A 21,833-nucleotide genomic window follows, 5' to 3' on the forward strand; every position below is an offset into this window, starting at 1 on the left:
TTTTTCCGAAGCTTACCCTCATCACTTTCCAGTTGAACAACTTTATGAATGCAAACCTGGATGTGAGGATGTACTAGAGGAGGAGGTCTAAGGGGATGAAGCGTTCAGATTAGAAGAAGACAACTACTATTAGAAACTTTACACTTTCTTTCAATTTTAGAAGAACTTATTATTTGTTTAAGTTTAATTTAATTTTGGGATTGTAACCTTTATTTAAGAATTTTAAGTTTAATTTGAAAGTTGTAATAGCTTAGTTTGACTACCCTATTTTAGTTGAAGTCTTAATCTATATATTTTAGATATGTGTTTGTGTTTTGGTTCTACTCCGATTCATATCTCCTTGACATAAACGATCTTGTGGACCGTCAATGTCCCTAAACCGCTAGGGTGGTTTTGGGGGCATTACAGTTTTCGCCACTGATAAAATTACGATCAGAGGAAGGATTCATTTGGAACCTAGTCTATCATAGTGCATTTGAGGAAATCAAAGAATACTTGACCAGGCCCCCAGTCTTGATGCCTCCTAGAAGAGGGGTTCCCCTCAAGCTGTATATAACAGCTGTTGAAGATTTGATTGGAAGTTTGTTAGCACAAGATAACAAAGCGGGCTTTGAATAGGCAGTGTATTACCTTTGTAGAACATTGACCGATGTTGAAAGAAAATACCTACCAGTTGAGAAGCTTTGTTTAGTATTATTTCATTCTTGCACAAAGTTAAGGTATTACCCTTTATCGGCGACTGTTTACATATTGTCTCAGACTGATATAGTCAAATATATGTTGACAAAGCCAATTATTTGAGGGAGAATTAGAAAGTGGGCCTTGGCCTTGACTGAATTCACATTGCAATACGTGCCTTAGAAGGCTGTCAAAGGCTAGGCATTGGCCAATTTCTTGGCTGATCACCCCTCTTTGCCTATTGACAATTTTGATTCTAAGGCCGCGGGTAATGTAAGTTTAACTCCCTGGGAGTTAATCTTTGACGGCTCAAAAACTAAACAATTAGCTGGGGCAGGAATCATTATAGTTTGGTTACAGCATAGGAAACGAGGATTAGAAATATAAGATCATCGGAGATTCTCAATTAGTAATAAGATAAAAAGTTGGAAAATACCAATGTGAAAGCGAAATGTTGATTCTTTACTATCAAACAGCAAAGCCGATTTAATGATGTTTTGGTCAAGTATATGCCGTGCGTGGAAAATGAAGTGGCCAACTGTCTTGCATAGATGGCCTCAGGGATTCAAACTCCTGATGGTTGGAATGAGAGGGTTATCAAAGTCCAGAAAAGATTATTTTCTTCTATTGTGGACTCAAAGACATTTGAGATCAACCGATTAGATGAATTCCAACCTAAATGGAGGACACCCTTGATATGTTATTTGAAGGATCCTAGTGTAAATTACAACCGACGATTATGCTATAAAGCTCTAAATTATGTTTTAATTGGAGACGACATATACAAACGAGGAAAGATGAGCTATTATTAAAGTGCACCGGTCTGAATGAAGCCATGCTAGTGATGGTTAAAATACACGAAAGAATCTGCGGCGCTCATCAATCTGGCCCAAAGATGAGATGGCTAATTAGGCGTTATGGGTATTATTGGCCATCCGTTATGCAGGACTGCATCAGATATGCTATAGGGTGCCAGGCGTGTCAAAGACATGGCCCTATTTAACGAGTGCTAGTAACAGAAATGAATCCCATCATAAAACCCTAGCCATTCCAAGGATGAGCCATGGATTTGATAGGGAAAATAAGTTCACCATCCACCAAAGGTCATTGCTTCATAATAGTCACCACGGACTATTTTACCAAGTGAGCAGAGGCTATCCCGATGAAGTCGGTCAACCAACCCGATGTTATTCGAGTGATAAAACAAGACATTATCCACTGATCTGGTTTACCTGAAACCATCACATGTGATAATAGTACTATTTCTCTGGGGATCAAGTTGCTGAGTTTGTGAGGAGTTAAGGTTTCACTATAACTTTCTCCACTCTTTATTATGTGCAAGGGAATGGCCACGCGAAAGCCAGGTAAAAGTTCTTAAAAGGAATCCTCACGAATGTAATAGATGACAACCCTCGAATCCAGATTCTCTCTCCACCATCCAAATCATTCCAAAGTGACATATTGAGGATGACATTCCAAGACCTAAACCTGTAGAGAACCTTTCAAAAAAATCTGGATTCTCTCCACCATCTAAATCATTCAAGCATAGTGCATCCATGCCGATTTTTTCCTCATAATAGTTGGAGCTTTCGAGAAAGGGATTTTATGCTCCACAATAGCAGCAATATCAATTTTACAAGAAACAATAAAGGATCTTAAGTGCCTAGCAGAAGGCTTATTACTATACCACGGATATTCCAATATAAAAGATTCATTCAAAATTGGACAAGGAGTTACTCACAGGTCCCATAGACCTTGTAATCCATCGCTACACCAAACCATTCTAGGCTGTGGAAAGGCTTTCCTTCTTGCCTGTGGGTTCCTGAGATAAACTAGAAAATTTATCTTGCTCCACCGCATTATCATTGTCTTCGTTGTATCTAGATAATGTCACTCTGCTCCAATTGTTGAGGGTGGCATTGAAGATCTTTAAACCTTCCACAAAAACTCTTCAGTCTGTAACAGTTTCCATCGAACCCACCAAAAGGGAATCGTCTCTCGTGACACCCCAACAAATTTTTTTTATTCCTCGATTTCAAAAAATAACCGTGCGAATATGCACCAGAAATGAATGCAATTTCAAAAGCACCATCTGTTGGGGTAAAATCCATACATCACCTTATATGGTTTTGATGATAACAAATAAGTTAGTTGAACTAACTTGTGTTTACTGTATAGAGACCTTACAAGAAATAAGCATCAAGTAAGGGGGAGCTTTCACAACATTATTGAACCTAGACAAAGTATCAAAGTATGGTGTGAAGAAAAAGACTGAGAGAAGGACTATGTTCAAAGACCATGATCAAGCATCTCAAATACAAGAGTTTTTATAAGCATGTGTTCAATGTTTTTGTATTAAGATGTAGTTAAAGTTTAAGTCCATTTGTAATGCACACACTCACGCATGCATACATGTAGAGTGACCCTACGAGGTGTTTTTACATGGACCTAACCTAAGCTAATGGCTCTACAATTGTCCAAACATGGACTTAGCCATTTTCAGCAAAATCAGCTGATCCGGCATGTCGAATCCATCTTGACCTGTTTGTTTGCAATCTTAGGGTTTGCTCACAGAGAGCAACCAAAATGTGCTACATCTGATCCGGCATACCGAATTGAGAATCCGGCATACCGAATCAGATCCAGCATACCGAATTGCAATTTGTCTGTTGGGAATTAGCCGTTTGACAACGGATAGATTCCATGATCCGGCATACCGAATTGAGAAACGACATACCGGATTAGGATAGAATTATATCCTAAAATGGTAATGAACCTTAGATGCTTTGAGCACCTTTGCCTATAAATAGGTAAGCTCATTTAGACTAATGACAATCAATTAAGACTAATCAAAAGCATCGCAAAGGCATTCGAACTTGAACATTCAAAGTATTGAAGCATTCTTTCATCAAAGCATTCAAGTTCACTTCCCTCTCTAGCTAATTATATTCACTTAGCATTGAAGCTTCAAAGTGGAAGTTAGCTACACATTCACTAAGGTTGAGGTAATCATTACTTAGTAAAGTTCTCTTTATTATATATTGTGAATCCTCTTGCTCGAAATCAAGAGTAGTTAATTGTGTTGAGTCCTCTTACTCGTCAATCAAAAGTAGTTGGTGGTGTGAGTCTTCTTGCTCCTAATCAAGAGTTGTACGAGTTCTCTTGCTCATTCTTAAGATTCTTATTAATGGAATTCTCTCTAAGGTGAGAGGAGTGGACGTATGCATAATTGACCGAACCACTATAAACGGTTGTGTTACTTTTGTAATTTACTTGCTTAGTTTTATTAATTGTTTTATTTTTGCACTATTTCCACTAGCTTCTCCTATTCACCCCCCCTCTAGGTGAATTTACATTTGGTATCAGAGCGGGAGCTCAAGACCGTGATTGTTTTCAATCCAACTAAGATTAAAGACCATGGGATCCTCTGTCAATCGTAAGGTTGAAGGATACAATATTACCCGACCACCCTTCTTTGAAGGTAAAGGATTTTTCTATTGGAAGAATCGCTTCAAGAACTTCGTTTGTACCAACAATATCAATGCATGGGAAGTCATCGAAAATGGACCAAATACCATAGATAAGTCCAAAGAAGAATGGACCCCTGCTGAAAAAGGAAAGATGCAACTCAACTATGTAGCTATAAGCTATATTCAATGTGCTCTAGGAGAAAAGGAGTACAATAGAACTTGCATGTGTGACTTCGCTAAGGAGATGTTTGGCAAGTTAGTTGTTACCTATGAAGGTACGTCTGAAGTCAAACAATCTAAAATCGATATGCTTGTAAACGAGTATGAATTGTTCAAAATGAAAAATGATGAAGATATCTATGCAATGTTTACTCATTTTACTAATATTGTGAACAAGCTAAAGGGTTTAGGGAAAGTTTATTCTAATGGAGAAAATGTCCGAAAGATATTGAGATCTCTTTCAAAAGAGTGGAGACCCAAGACTACGACAATCAAAGAGTCCAAAGACATAGATAAGCTGAGCCTCGATGAGCTTTTGGGATCTCTACAAACTCATGAAATGGAGCTCAAACTGGACACCAATGAAGATGAGCCTAAGGAACCAAAGAAGAAAGTTGTGGCTTTCAAGTCTTATGAAATAAGTGACGATGAAGAAGAGCTTTCAGAGGACGAAATTGCGTATCTTACCAAAAAGTTCTCAAGGTTCCTAAAGAATAAAGGCAAGACCTCATTCAACAATAGGAGGTTCTCAAAAGATCAGAAAGGTAAGAATCTTTCAAAAGATGCCACTGACTCTTCTTCCAAAGATATCGTTTGTTATGAGTGTAGGAAAATAGGACATTTTAAGGGAGAATGTCCCAAAATAAAGAAGTACAAAAAGGCCTACAAAGCCGAACACACTCTTGATTCAAGCGATGAAGAAGAAGATGATGAAGTATCTCAAGATGAAGAAGAACAAACCAATCTCGCACTCATGGCTACTGAAGATGAGGAATCTCAAAATGAGGTAACCCCCACTTCTCCATCTCATAAAGATAAATATTTTTTAGAGTTAGAAGAGGCTTTTGAAGATCTCTATCAAAATAGTTTGGAACTAGCAACCACCAAAAAGAATCTCTTGAATGAGATCAACACTCTTAAAGACCAAAACACATTCCTAACTTCTCAAGTGAACAACTTGGAAGAAGAAAATGAGAAATTGTGTAAAGCCCTAGAGTCATTCACAAATGGTAAGAAAACACTTGATATTCTACTTAAAAATGCCTCCAAAACACCTTTTAACAAAGAAGGGGTAGGCTATGATGTGAACAAGAGTTCAAATCAAACCAAAGAGGCAAGTTTAAGTAAAATAGCAAGCATGAAGGTAAAGAAGAATAAGTATTGCAACTATTGCAAAAAGAGAGGACATTTTATTGAGGAATGCTACATTAGAAAGAAAAGTTCTCAATCCAAGAACACCAATCTCAATAGGAAGACCTCAAATATTTCTCAAGTGGTTGTTTGTGATAATTGTAATAAGAAAGGACATACCATTTGGGAATGTCGTCACATGGACAAATCTTTCTTTCATCCTAAAAGACCCTATAATGGTCAAAATAGGAGAAGTTATCCTAATAGGCAAAGATCAACTAGAACCCCACCAAAAGTACAAATACCACCTAAGAACCAAGGACCCTATAAAGCACCTCAAAACCAAAGACCTTGGAAACCTCAATCATACACAAATTGGTATGAGAACCAAAAGGGAAATGATAACCAAATGGTTTGGAAACCAAGAGGAATGTATGATACTAACAATTATGGACCCAACTCTCAATGGATACCAAAATTTTATTGAGTATTTCTTGTTTTGTAGAGCAACATGGAATGGTATATTGACAGTGGCTGCTCAAAACATATGACTTCCAACCCAAAGTTGTTTTCCGAGCTCAAGAAGTAAAAAGGAGGATGGGTATCCTTTGGAGACAACAACAATTATCGAAAATGGATCGATCAAGTTTGGAAGTACAGTGATTTCTAACGTTAGTCTAGTTGATAACCTCAAGTACAATTTACTTAGTGTAAGTCAACTATGCAACATTGGATATTATGTAAATTTTAATGCCTCTAAATGTGAGATTAAGGATTCAAAAGATAATGTGATTCTTGAGGGTTGTAGGAAGAATAATGTGTACACTTGCATATTTAGTGTAAATTCTGTTGATGCATGCCTTATTTCTAAATCTGATGATGCTATATTATGGCATAGGAAGTTGAGACACATTAATTCTTAAACTATTAGATCCCTATCCTCTAAAAATTTGGTGAGAAACCTACCTAAGTTGAACTTTGATAAGCAACACACATGTGAAGCATATCAAAGAAGTAAACTTACAAAGGTATCTCATAAGACTATAAATTCTGTTGCTACATCAAGACCTTTGCAACTACTTCACCTTGATTTGTTTGGACCTATCCAAACCACAAGCCTAGGAGGTAAGAAGTATACATTTGTAATTGTAGATGACTACTCCCGTTTCACCTGGACCCTCTTTCTCAAGCATAAAAATGATGTTTTTGAAGAGTTTGTATCTCCTTATAAGAGAGTACAAAATCAGAAGGGTTACATGATTACTTCTATCAAAAGTGATCATGGCGGTGAATTTGACAATATAGAAGAATTTGAAGAGTTTTATCGAAAACAAGGTATAACTCATAACTTTTCAGCTCTTAGAACACCACAATCTAATGGTGTGGTTGAAAGGAAGAATAGAACTATCCAAGAAACGGCTAGGACAATGCTCAATGAGTACTCATTGCCTAAGTATTTTTGGGCCGAAGCTGTTCACACAGCGTGTTATGTGTTAAACCGGGTTTTGATAAGACCTATTCTGTTAAAGACCCCCTATGAATTTTTCCATAATAAGCTTCCTAAAGTTGATTACGTTAAAGTGTTTGATTGTGCATGTTTTATTCTTAACACTGAGGACAACTTAGGAAAGTTTGAGGAAAAGGTCGATGATGGTATTTTTCTAGGCTACTCCACAAATAGTAGAGCATATCGAGTTTTTAATAAAAAAAATACTAGTTGTGGAAGAATCTATGAATGTTAAATTTGATGAATCGATGGCAAAATAAAAATATAAAGACCTAGAAGAAGATGATGAGGATGAAGTACTTGAAATTAAGAAGAGAGTTGAAAAAGTCACTCTAGATGAACCTAATGATCAAGCATATCAACTTCCCAAAGAAATTAGAACTGTTAAAGACCACCCTCTTTGACCTTGTCATTGAAAATCTTAATAAAGGTATACAAACTAGGAGTAAAATTCAAAATGTTTGTTCCAATGTGACCTTCATTTCTACCATCGAACCCAAGAATATCAAAGAAGCACTTTTGGATAGTAATTGAATAATTGCTATGTAAGAAGAGCTCAATCAATTTGAAAAAAATCAAGTTTGGGACTTAGTGCCAAGACCATCTAACACCAAAATTATTGGAACTAGATGGGTATTTAGAAATAAACTTGATGAAGATGGTAATATTACTAGAAACAAGGCTAGACTGGTTGCCCAGGGCTATAACCAATAAGAAGGTATTGACTTTGATGAGACATATGCACCTGTAGCAAGACTAGAATCTATTAGAATGTTGCTTGCGTTTGTTTGTCATAAGAATTTCAGGTTACATCAAATGGATGTGAAGAGCGCATTTTTAAATGGCTTCATCAATGAAGAAGTACACGTCATTCAACCACCTGGATTTGAAGACCCAAAGCATCCTGACCATGTCTACAAGTTGAAGAAGGCTCTCTATGGCTTGAAACAAGCTCCAAGAGCATGGTACGACAGGCTGAGTAAATTCCTGATTGATGATGGTTTTACTATGGGTAAGATAGATACTACTCTCTTCGTGAAACATAGAAATAAAGATATAATTCTAGTTCAAATATATGTAGATGACATCATTTTTTGCTCTACCAATGAATCTCTATGTCTTGATTTTAGTAAGAATATGAGTAGTGAATTTGAAATGAGTCTTATGGGTGAATTGAATTTCTTTTTAGGACTTCAAATAAAATAGACCCCTAATGGGATTTTCATTAGTCAAACCAAGTATCTTATAGAACTGTTAAAGAAGTTTGACATCAATGGACAGAAGTCATCCAGTACTCCAATGAGCACATCTATAACTCTGTCTAAGGATGAAGATGGAATCCCAGTTGACCCAACTAAGTATAGAGGCATGATAGGTAGCTTACTCTACCTAACGGCTAGTAGACCGGACATAATGTTTAGTGTCTGTGCTTGTGCTAGGTTTCAAGCCCAACCTTTGCAATCCCATTTGAGTACTGTAAAGAGAATCTTTAAGTACTTAAAAGGAACTCCAAGCATTGGCTTATGGTACCCTTTGGACAATGACTTTGATCTTATTAGTTTCTCTGACGCCGACTTTGCTGGGTGTCATGTTGATCAGAAAAGTACAAGTGGTACTTGTCACTTTCTTGGATCATGCTTAGTTTCGTGGTTTAGTAAGAAGCAAAATTCAGTCGCTCTATCTACCACTGAAGCTGAATACATCGCTGCTGGACAATGTTGTGCACAAGTGTTATGGATGAGGCAAACTCTCCAAGACTATGGGGTTAAGTTTGATACTTCCTCAATTCAATGTGATAACACCAGTGCTATTAATCTCAGTAAAAATCCGATTTTACACTCTCGAGCTAAACATATTGATATCCGTCATCACTTCCTACGTGATAATGCTCAAAGAGGTGAAATTCGTCTTGATTATATTGAGACCAAGAAGTAGCTTGCGGACATCTTCACCAAACCCTTGAGTGAAGAGAGGTTCTGCTCTCTTAGAAGAGACCTTGGGTTATGCAATCCCTTTGATTAAAGTTTGGTTGTTCATGTATTGAAAGTGAATTTTGCTTGAAAAATGAATTTTGTTGCTGAAACAGCCGATTCGGCATACCGATTCCAAATTCGGCATACCGAATCACTCAGTGGTTATTTACTTTCAGATGTAATTTTTTCTATTTTATCGGATTCGGCATACCGAATCAGTTTAAATTTCTAGCCATTTGTAGCCGTTGGCCAGGAAACGATATACCGGATCTTGATTCTGCATACCGAATCAGGTCCAGTGACTGTTTTTCTAGCCATTGGCAGACTATTTTGTGCCTATATTTACCCCACTTTTTCACCTCTCTTGGCATTACCTTTCACTATTCATCTATTATTAACCCCCACGCAAGTGTGATTTACTCCAATACTCAAATTTACACACTCTCTCTCTCATATTCTTCACTATTATTCAATATGAGTCAAAGAGGAAAAGCACCTATGACCGGAGAAGAATCTACCTCCAAATGTGGACGGCGAGGAGGAGGACGATTTACCCCTATTCGGGGAGCTTCTTCTCGATCTCAAGGAGCCTCTCATCATAAAAATCAGCCCATTCAACACTTTCCTTCTCAAGAGTTTCTTGCTACTTGGCCGTTGTTCGCTTCAAGAAAAATTGAAGAAGGTCGTTCCGTTGACACCGCTTCATTTGAAGGTATTCATCTCCAAGATCTACTCTAGGATGGGAATCTCTTCTTCACCCTCCGGAGATTTGCTACCCCACCCTTGTTCGCTATTTTTACAACAATCTCCGCTTTAGTGGGATGGCCGAAGAGTTGAAACTCACTTCTTTTGTCAATGGCGTCACCATTGAACTCTCACTTGATGATCTTGCTTCATTGCTTCAAGTTCCTAATACCGGACCTTGCATCTATTGGAACCCAAAGTACTCCAATTTTGGTGAAATAGTCAATCATGAAGACATCTATTCCAACATTCTCACTGAATATCAAGGAAATGAAACTTCTGTTCCGATTGGTCGCCTCAAGATGATTCCTCATGTCATATCTTATATTATTCAACATAATCTTATTCCAAGAGGAGGAGACCGGAGCAAGTGCTTGACTCCACAAGCATACCTAACTTATTGTGTCTTCACCGACAATCAAATGTGCTTTCCTTACTTCATGATGCGTTACATGGAACATATTGCCAAGCCATCTTGGAAGACCAATCTTCCTTATAGTCGTCTTCTCACTATTATCTTCAATCACTTTGACATTGATCTCTCTTGTGAAGTGGAATCATCTGAAACTTCACAGCCTATCTCTAGAATTTCTTTTCACAATCTCAATATTCCGGATCCTCTTGCGGAATCAGACGATGAAGAAGATGTTCCACCCAGATGTCAACAACGTCAACAACGCTTTATACCGGATGCGTATCAAGATTGGATCTCCAACATTCATGAGTATATGGATGAAGCAAACACTCGGTTGGTGGAACTTGAAATGGGACAACAACACCTTCAAGCCGATGTTTCCACTCTCCGCCAAGAGATGAAGACCGGTTTTGATTCCCTTAATTCTACACAAGCGAGCATACTTACAGCAATTCAATCTTTGTTTCTCAATCTTGGACATCTACCATTTGACACACCGGGAGCTACTCCTCAAGCCGGTGCCTCTCATGGTGTTGCACCTCAAGGAGTTATTCCCTCTATCCCTCCATTTTGGGGGATGTCATCTCAAGATCCAACTGTCCATCCGGAGTGATCTTTATTGTTATTTCCTCCTTTGTCCCTTTTCAATAATGCCAAAGGGAGAGAGAAATTGGGTTTTGAATTTGAATTTAGATTTATGTTTGACTATGTTTTGCTAATGCTATGTAAACATTTTCATTTCAATTAAGTCAATGCAAGTCTTTCATTAATACAAATTGTGTGTTTCTTGATACTATCTTGATATTATAATATTTGGTACTAAGTTATTTATCATCATCAAAAAGGGGGAGATTGTTGGGGTAAAATCCACACATCACCTTATATGGTTTTAATGATAACAAATAAGTTAGTTGAACTAACTTGTGTTTTACTGTATAGAGACCTTACAAGAAATAAACATCAAGTAAGGGGGAGCTTTCACAACATTATTGAATCTAAACAAAGTATCAAAGTATGGTGTGAAGAAAAAGACTGAGAGAAGGACTATGTTCAAAATCCATGATCAAGCATCTCAAATACAACAGTTTTTATAAGCATGTGTTCAATGTTTTTGTATTAAGATGTAGTTAAAGTTTAAGTCCATTTGTAATGCACACACTCACGCATGCATACATGTAGAGTGACCCTACGAGGTGTTTTTACATGGACCTAACCTAAGCTAATGGCCCCACACTTGTCCAAACATGGACTTAGCCATTTTCAGCAAAATCAGCTGATCCGGCATACCGAATCCTAATCCGGCATGCCGAATCCATCTTGACCTGTTTATTTGCAATCTCAGGGTTTGCTCACAGAGAGCATCCGGAATGTGCTACATCTGATCCGGCATACCGAATAGGATCCAGCATACCGAATTGCAATATGTCTGTTGGGAATTAGCAGTATGACAACGGATAGATTCCATGATCTGGCATACCGAATTGGAAAATGGCATACCGGATTAGGACAGAATTATATCCTAAAATGGTAATGAACCTTAGATACTTTGAGCACCTTTGCCTATAAATAGGTAAGCTCATTTGGACTAATGATAATCAATTAAGACTAATCAAAAGCATCGCAAAGGCATTCGAACTTGAACATTCAAAGTGTTGAAGCATTCATTCATCAAAGCATTCAAGTTCACTTCCCTCTCTAGTTAATTATATTCACATAGCATTGAAGCTTCAAAGTGGAAGTTAGCTACACATTCACTAAGGTTGAGGTAATCCTTACTTAGTAAAGTTCTTTTTATTATATGTTGTGAGTCCTCTTGCTCGAAATCAAGAGTAGTTAATTGTGTTAAGTCCTCTTGCTCGTCAATCAAGAGTAGTTGGTGGTGTGAGACCTCTTGCTCCTAATCAAGAGTTGTACGAGTTCTCTTGTTCATTCTCAAGATTCTTATTAGTGGAATTCTCTCTAAGGTGAGAGGAGTGGACGTAGGCATAATTGGCCGAATCACTATAAACGATTGTGTTACTTTTGCAATTTACTTGCTTAGTTTTATTAATTGTTTTATTTTCGCATTATTTCCACTAGCTTCCCCTATTCACCCCCCCCCCCCCTCTAGGTGAATTTACACCATCTACATCTTCCTCTTCTTCCTCATCGTCAGAGTCTTCATCCTCTGTACTAGATCCTTCATCCGAGTAATTCTCTACCCCCTCTAACATAACCTCCTTAATGCCATCCATAGCTGTATGGAATCCTCCCTGTCGGGCGTCAGACACTATTAGAGGTCGCAGGCCTTGGGCACTAACATTAGTAAGAACCACATAAGAATTGGGAACCTCCTCCAACTCTATCAAAGGCTGATTGTTTGCTTCATGAACCAAATACCTATCATGAAATACCAAGGATGAATTTTGACTCCCCATTGCACGTGGGAGGGTCCTCAATCCCCCAACAATAATATCTTTACCATCAACAATAGTCTACATCGCTCCCTGATGCACCATTCGCAACCTCAGTTGTTTCTACCGGAGCTCTCAGATTTGTCGACTCAACAATCCCAACTTCTGCCAACAGGTTATCATTCATGGGAGTAGGCTCACTAACCCTCGGCTGCTCCTATCTCGCTTCATGCACCTTTTTACAATATTCATTAAGGGAATTCCCTAACTTTGAACAACCCATGTTGAACGATGGCAAACGTTTATAAACCACTTTCTAGAAAAATCCTGAACTATCATAACCAATCCAAATACGATAAGGATGTTCTTTGCAAAGATCAACCTCCATACATGCCCTTGCCGCCACTGTTTTGGTGCACCCAATTGTCGCACTATCCACCTTCAAAACCCTACCCACCGTGCTAGCTACCGAAAGAAAGAAGTTCCCCTGGTACAGATTCATCGGGAGATTTGGAAACGATACCCACACTGGCAAAATTGGAAATTCTAAACTAGATTTGAAATCACTAGTCCACTTGGCGAAACGAAATAGAAAACCCTTGATGAAGACTTATTCTTTCAGCCACACCTTAACGAAGTCGGATCTCTCCAAGAACCTAAAGAGAAGATGTCTTTGATCAAGAAAAGAGTTAATCACATCCGCCGTAAGATGAAAATTGGATTAAAGAAAACTCTAGATCTCGAAAATAGAAGGTCTCTCATATGAAAACTTCGCAATCAAACCTTGTACCATGGCTGCAAAAGAGAGAGGCCTACCACCAGTACCGCCGCTAGAAACTGGCCCCCACTGCCAGTAGGGAAGGTCCAGAAGGAGATCCTCCCTGGCGAGTGGAGGATCATCCATAGAAAAACAAAACCTAACTACAAACCTTCTAACGTGCACCTATAGAGCCTTAGTCTGCTAATTTGCACCTGTAGAGCCTTAGCCTCTTAGTTATTTTTTAGGAGACAAGTTCGAATCAGTGGGCTAAGCTCCCTGTAACTTCATTTACGATCTTTAAAAGAACTGGAACAAGATGCTATGGCCAATTAATTTTAGGCAAGGTGGGAAGAACTTTGAGAAGCTCCGCCATACCACACCAAATCTCCTTGATTTTATACCCCATCTGGTTCGCTCGATCAAGGCCCTTTGCCAAGCTGGTAATGTCTGGTTTTAAAATTTCAGAGTCCAAAATACCTTTAGCCATCAAGACAAAATGTTGTAAGTCCAATTAGATCTACTCAATATAGAGTTAATATCTCTTGCGTATATCAAGATAGGATAGTGTAATATAGGCAAGGAGTTAACATAGTTAGAGATAGAGTCACCAAGCATACCCTGTTTTAATACATCATCGGGAAAAGAAGGGGATGGGGACTATGCAGATCCTTCAGCCATGGGGAGGTGTTGAGAAGAACCCACCCAGGGCCAAATTAAAAAGCCCCTCCACCATCTTGTTCTTAAGGTACCAAATAATATAACACGTGATAATAAAAACTGAAAAGAACCACTGAGAGAGTGTTAATCAAGCAATTTTTTAGAGTAGATGGAAATTCATAGCTGTTCCAACGAGCGGTGGGAGAGATATTCGGTTCTCAATCCCACAGGACCCGCAACCCAAATACGATTAGACTAGTCACATGAAAGGAAAAGATGCCAAATGGATTCAACACAAGATCCACAAAACACACAATAGGAGTCGAGTTGTGTCCATTTCGACAATATTGCTTTGACGGGGATCCCAGCATGTAAAACACGCTAAAAAAAATATTTTAAACTTAGGATGAATGGGAAGTTTGTAAGAAACATAATGGAGACAACGCAGACTTACTTCTTCGTGAAGGATCGAAGGATTGCCTAAAGTCCAATTTCATCTTGTCTTCTTCAAATCCGGCAATGGCAAAACTCAGACGATGGCATGTGCTTACTTTCTAAATTAGGTTCTAGTTTTTGGGGTTTCTTAATAGCTACTTTGATGGATGGGTTAATACTCATAACCCAAAACTTGGGACCTATCACTCTTTAAATAAGTAGTCTACATGATAACCCCTCCCATTAAAGTAGTTATCAATTAGACATTTTCCCAATCCTCACTACCTAATGCTGATGCGGCATGTAGGCCACACCAATTTACACTGTTTCCATAGAAAATGCCACCACATAGATCTTCTTGAAGTTTTAGCCAGTCTTAAAGATCTTAAAAAAACAAGAGTTTGGTAGAGAAAATACCATTCTTGGACAAGGAGCACCTCCAGCTATCAGCCTCATTAGAGAGGGTAATGTTAGAGCAAGTTGAGGTAATAATAGAATGGAGAGAGTGGGGGACTGCATAAAAATTCCTGTGATTATCTAGCGTAAACTTGCAAACAAGGTCCTTTGTGTCATAGTCAAAGGCCAAAAGAGAAAGGCAGTGCCCAGGGATAGAGGTCATCCATGGGTCAGTCCTAAAAAACGTCGAACTACCATTTCCATTATTGCGAATTACAATTGATTTGTGTATGGGGGAGACTTGGATAAGACTATTCCATGACCAAGAGCCGTTCTTCAACTGGACCTTAGGATCGAAAAAGGAATGGTTGGGAAGTACTTTGCTTTGATCAGTATGAATCTCTAACCCTAATTTCAGGATAGGAGCTTTATTATGGATATTTGCTTTTGGAATACCTAACCCTCCTAATGAAGAAGGGAAGCAAATCTTGTCCCAATATGAGTTAAAGGCTTTTTTTTACCTGATTCAAAAATACCATTCCAAAAATTAAGGCAAATGGAATCAATGCTCTTGTAAATTTTAATAGGAATTAATAAACATGACATTAAATAAATAGGAATTGAGCTAAGCATAGATTGAATGAACACCTTAAGACCTGCAAAAGATACTTGGTTAGATTTTCAAGATGAAAGTCTATTATTCATTCTCTTAACAATGTAATTCAAATCCTTCACCTTTGAACGAGAATGACACAGATTTTTACCAAGGTAGATGGATTCCTTGGGCATTTCCTTAATACCAATAAGACTATAAGAGAGTACAAACCAATCCTTTTGGTATATGGAACATTTTAAAATGACAGTTGGTGAGTTTTTTTTTTTTTTTTTAATCCTTATAAGATGACAGACTAGGTGAGCATTAGCGAGAATTTAATTAAAAGGGCCAATCATCTCCCATCTCCATTACTTCCTGATCAAACGGTCACAGCTTTCAGTGGAATGTTTACATAATCTAATCTAATCTACGCCCTTGGGTGCTATCATGATTACATCAACAGTAAAATCTTGAAGAGCACATAACTCCCTCCGTACTGCTTTGTATCTCTTTAGTAGTTAGCACATAACTAGCATGGTTTTAGGTAAGGGTGTTAAACGGTTATGTTAGGGTATTGGTTTGGGGCAATTTTTTTAGATAAAATTAAAATGAACCGTTTTATAAACGTTTTCACATATTGAAATCGAAATCGACATCGAAATCGTTTACAGTTTCAGTTTAATCAGTTTTAAACGATTTTATAAGGTTTTATTTTTATTCAAACTGTTATTTTCCATTATATCTCTTTTAATACTTTTCTTAAAATGGAACTATGGATTGAATTCTTATATGTTTTCTTTAAATACTATTAGTCTATTACATATGTACTAATTATTTATTGTTATTATTAATGCTTAATTATTACTATAACATATTATTAATATTTGTTTTGTTTCTAAACGGTTTATCATTTGACTTAAATGCTTTGATTCGGTTAAATTGTTTAATTAAACGATCTCAATTTTTAAATAAAAATTGAACATTTATTAAATGGTTTCATGATTTCGGTGTATGTAGTTCTATTCGATTTTGACAACCTTAGTTTTAGGTATCCAGTGATCTGAATCAGTATCGGTTGACACTGATAATTATACCTCGCCGATCTCATATCGATCATATGGTATAGATCAAAAGTAATTTTTTCCATAAATTCTAATTTTTTAAGAATATTAAGGCCAAGATTGCGGATACAATCAAATCCAAGCCGATACCGTGCACTACAAAGTACTACACTACTACCATGATAATAACCAGACAGAAAAACCGAGAATAGACAATATTAATTTAAAAAATAATAATAATAGACCAAAAGAGGGACCGAGGTCCTGAGGGGAGATTCCCTCTCAGCGTTTTTTTTGACTTCAAGCAGAATTGAAGAAGTCAAAAGCAAATCTGGTCTCTGAAATTCTCGAATTCAGACGAACCCACCACCGAAAATGTTTCAAAGAGCAATAAATATATTCTAAACTCTGTAAGGATCTGGTGTGAACGCCGAGAGAATGTTTGGAAATTCGGATATTGAATGCGAATGTGACTGGGACAGTGGGGTTCATATAACAATCTCACAGATTTCTTCTGGGTTATCACTGGTTCCTATTCTTCGTTTTACCTTCCCGGGTTTCAAGTCCAGATCTGAGTGCTCACAGATTTCATCTGGGTGAAATCTGGGTTATCACTGATTCTGCTTCCTGTTCTCCAGATTCGAGTTTCTACCTGCATTGAAGCTGCTTCGTGGTCTTCAGATTCGAGTTTCAGCTATCACTGGTTCTCTGTCTCAGTGGTTCCTATTCTTTGTTCTAGCTTCCTGGGTGATCTTGAATTTCTACTTGTCGATGAGTTTACATTGAGTTTCAGGTTCTTAGAGAGCTAGGAATTTTATCCGGTATCAAGTTCGTAAACAGAGCTCTGTAGCTGCTTCGTGTTCTTCAGTTCGAGTTTCAACCATTTAGGTAAGAATCCATCTTTGGATGAGTTCCCAGTGAGTTTCAGGCTGTGTTTAAGTAACAATGGAAGCGGTTTTCAAGTTTTTCTACTTGTTTATCTCTGTTATTGTTTGTACTTGTATCTATTATGTCTCTGCTTTGAGTTCCGATGGGGAAGCTCTGTTTTCTCTACTCAATAACATGTCAGTCCCTCCATCGATCAATTCGAGCTGGAAATCATCCGATTCCACTCCCTGTTACTGGCAAGGAATAGAGTGTGACCCTACACACAACGTAATCTCCTTGAACTTGTCAAGTCTGGGGATTTCTGGTACATTGGGACCTGATATTGGCCGTCTAAGGTACCTAAAGATAATTGATATTAGCGTCAATAATTTCTCAGGTTCACTACCAGCAGAATTAGAGAGCTGTAGATCTGTCGAATATTTGAAACTTTCATCAAATGTGTTCACTGGGGAAATACCAGGAAGCTGGGAAATGTTGAGGAATTTGTCATATTTCTCCCTTTATCAGAATTCTCTGAGAGGAGAGATACCTGAATTCTTGTTCCAATTTCCAAATTTGGAAACTGTATTCCTAAACAACAATGGGTTCAATGGTTCAATCCCGTCGAATGTAGGAAATGCAACTGAGCTTGTGTCTCTATGGTTGAATAGTAATCAGTTATCGGGAACTATACCTCCCTCTGTTGGGAACTGCACTAAACTGGAAGATCTTTATCTGAATGACAACAAATTGGTTGGAATTTTGCCCGACAGTCTGAACAACCTTGAGAACCTCGTTAATTTGTATGTGGAAACAAACAGTTTAAATGGTAGGATTCCATTGGGTTTGGGTCATTGTAAGAGATTGAGTGTGTTGGTTTTATCTGACAACCAGTTTAGTGGAGAAATCCCTTCAGGCTTGGGCAACTGCAGTGGCTTGACGATCTTTGCTGCTGTCAGTGATGGTTTAACAGGGCATATTCCGTCTTCCCTTGGTTTATTGACGGAGCTTACGCTTCTATACCTTTCTGGAAACCAATTGTCAGGGAAAATACCGCCTGAGCTTGGGAACTGTAAATCCTTGGAAGAATTAATGTTGAAGGAAAATCAGCTCAAAGGAGAAATTCCAAGTGAACTGGGGATGTTGAAAAGCTTAAAGCAGCTTCAGTTGTACACCAACCATTTGACTGGAGAGATTCCAACAAGCATTTGGACGATTCCAACCCTTGAGGTTTTCCATGTTTATAACAACAATTTGTCTGGGGAATTACCATTGGAGATGACTGAACTTCGAAACCTGAGAAACATTTCATTGTTCAACAAGTTTTCTGGAGTCATTCCCTCAACCTTGGGGATCAACAGTAGCTTATTGCAATTGGATTTCACTAACAATTTGTTTTCTGGTGAAATCCCACCAAACCTTTGCTTTGGGAAACAATTGCAACTCTTGACCATGGGTGTCAATCTACTGCACGGTAGCATACCTGCAGATGTTGGAAGCTGTCCGACCTTGAGAAGGTTGATTCTCAAAGAAAACAGTCTCACTGGCTCTCTTCCACATTTCATAGAAAACCCAAACCTCTTATTCATGGACATGAGTGGAAATAATATAAATGGGACAATTCCTTCAAGCTTGGGGAATTGTACAAATCTTACATCAATTAACTTGTCTCAGAATAAGTTGACAGGGCCTATACCTCAAGATCTAGGAAACCTTGTGGCTTTGGAGCGTTTGAGCCTCTCCTATAACCATTTGCAAGGCCCATTTCCTCAGGATATCTCAAACTGTGTCAAACTGTATCATCTGGATGTAGGTTCCAACTCATTGAATGGTTCGATTCCCCAGAGTATGAGGAACCTAACAGAATTAAAAATTTTGATTTTGGGAGCAAATCGGTTCACTGGGGGAATTCCAGATTTCTTGTCAGAATTTGATAAACTTTTGGAACTGCAGATTGGGGGAAATCTGCTGGGAGGAAATATTCCACCATCAATTGGAGAACTGCGGAGTCTGAACATTGCTTTGAATCTCAGTGGTAATGGATTGACTGGGCAAATTCCATCAGAGATGGGGAAGTTGACTATGCTAGAAAGATTGGATATTTCTTACAACAATCTGACAGGAAGTTTAGCCACACTTAATCAACTACAGTCACTAACTGAGATTAATGTCTCGTATAATCTCTTCACCGGTCCAATACCGGACGCATTGATGAAGTTGCTGGGTTCTTCTCCATCTTCATTCTCGGGGAATCCTGGCCTTTGTGTTAATTGTCATCTGAGTAGTGCTGGATCTTGTGGTCATAACATTTTAAGTCCATGTCATCAGTCAAGTGATTGTAAGAAAGGCCTTAGTAAAGTAAAGATTGCAATGATAGCTCTTGGATCATCTTTGTTCTGTGTTCTGGTGATTCTCTTGTTGAGCTATTTGCTTTACTCGTGCAGAAGAGAATCATCAGACATTGAAATCTTTACCTATGAAGGTTCATCTCTGTTACTGAACAAGGTGATGGAGGCTACTGAGAATCTGAATGAGAGATTCATTATCGGAAGAGGAGCTCATGGGACTGTTTACAAGGCATCGTTGGATCAGGAGAAGATTTATGCTGTAAAGAAGTTTACATTTGCAGAACAGAAAGAAGCACGTGCAAGCATGATCAGAGAAATCGAAACTATTGGGAAAATCAGGCACCGGAATCTTGTGAAATTTGAAGAGTTCTGGTTAAGAGAGAAGTATGGATTGATCTTGTACAAGTACTTGGAGAACAGAAGCCTTCATGATGTATTACATGAGCTCAATCCGGCTCAAATCCTTGGGTGGGATGTTCGTTACAGAATAGCACTGGGAACAGCCCAAGGATTGGCTTATCTCCACGACGACTGTAATCCTCCTATTGTACACAGAGATATCAAACCAAACAACATACTTTTGGACTCAGATATGGAGCCTCATATCTCTGATTTTGGCATTGCCAAGTTCATGGATAACTCTTCCACTTTGAATCGGTCAGCCACAGTTGCAGGCACTATTGGATATTTTGCACCAGGTATATTGCTATTTCCATAGTTCCATTTCCCATTTTATATTTTTCTTTTGATCCATGTCCCTGTTTCTTTGTTTTGCCCTTGCTGATTTGTACTGTTCAATTGTTTCCAGAGCCATTTTCTTATTATTTACTGATAAATTGCTTTGTTATGGCCTGACAGAGATTACATATGCAATGGGAAAGTGCAAGGAAGCAGATGTGTACTCCTACGGGGTCGTCTTGCTTGAGTTGGTAACCCGCAAAAAGGCTGTGGATACTTCATTACCAGAAGGCATAGACTTGGTGAGTTGGGTACGCTCAACCTGGATCAGCACTGAATCCATCCAAGGAATTGTGGATCCTAGTCTAATGGAAGAAATCATGGATTCAACTGTCATGGACGAAGTAATTGATTTGCTCCTGGTGGGTTTGAAATGTACATCAAAGCAGCCAAGTGACAGACCGCGGATTAAAGATGTGGTGAAACAGCTGATAGGTGCAAAAGCTCATCATGGTCGGGATAAGTTCAAACACTATAATTCACAAATCTAACTATCATGTAATAGATAGTTGATGGTGGAGGAGTATAGGGAAAGAGATCAAGTTGTGAAGCAACCATTAGCAGCAGAGGCTCAATTCATTGCGTTTGAAGTCTGTCAATAACTTAATAGTAGAAGACTTTGTTCTGTATAGGCTATAGAAGATATTGTTTCATAGTAGAAGGGAAGAAAAGCCAGTCAAGCTGGGATGCTAAATGGCCTGTGTTAAAGAATGTGTTGTGGGGGAATTCTTATTCATCCCCTGCAGCACAATTATCTTTATATTTAACTTTCCTAGTTAGTCTAGCACACTTTATTTCCTAAGTTAGAGTTCGGACTAGTATTTCCTATTTCCGTAAGAACTATGATTGTAAATGATTTTGATAAGTAGTTTATACAGTGGTGGGAGGCTGAAGGTCGTGCTTGGCGCACTGGTCAAGTGCTCACTTGCTAAATGCTTGGTCACGGGTTCAAGTCCTGGAAACAGCCTCTCTGGAAACAGGGGTAAGGCTGCATACATTTGACCTTCCCTATACCTTGCTAAATGCGGGAGCCTTGTGCACTGGATACGGCCTTTTTTACCGTGGAGGGAGGCTGCCAAATTATCGGCTGCTTTTCTTCTGCAGTCTCCTTCTCTCTTCTTCTCATTGCTACAACTGGTTTTCTGGTTTTGATATTCTCAGATGGTATAGAGCTTCCTTAATTTGTATTAGCAAGCCTGTCCATCAATATTTTGATAGACACTACCTAATTTCTTTTTTGGTGAGATGTCTACTACCTATTACTGGTTCTTCATGAAGGCAGTGTTTATCCACAAGAGTTGATTTCTATCAACATTAAGGCTCTCATCCTGTTTCTGGTTTTTTCATTGCAGCAGCTGTATGTTCCAATGATTTAGTGCATTCAGCCAGAAAACTTCCCTAATGTTTTAGGGATTTATTTATCCCTTTGATAAGCTTTCTCGCTTT

The 21,833-nt window shown here is 38.4% G+C and overlaps 1 protein-coding gene across 1 annotated transcript; it reads left to right on the forward strand.

The window, feature by feature from the left end:
• The first annotated feature begins 17,364 nt into the window (after positions 1–17,364).
• On the forward strand, positions 17,365–20,923 carry LOC122657920 (receptor-like protein kinase). Its single transcript, XM_043852720.1, has 2 exons — positions 17,365–20,347; positions 20,508–20,923. The coding sequence occupies exons 1-2, from the start codon at positions 17,380–17,382 to the stop codon at positions 20,876–20,878; spliced, it is 3,339 nt and encodes a 1,112-aa protein (XP_043708655.1). The 5' UTR covers positions 17,365–17,379; the 3' UTR covers positions 20,879–20,923.
• The last annotated feature ends 910 nt before the right edge of the window (positions 20,924–21,833 follow it).

The sequence above is a fragment of the Telopea speciosissima genome, chromosome 1, assembly GCF_018873765.1.
Source record: "Telopea speciosissima isolate NSW1024214 ecotype Mountain lineage chromosome 1, Tspe_v1, whole genome shotgun sequence".
In the NCBI taxonomy this organism is placed as follows: Eukaryota; Viridiplantae; Streptophyta; class Magnoliopsida; order Proteales; family Proteaceae; genus Telopea; species Telopea speciosissima.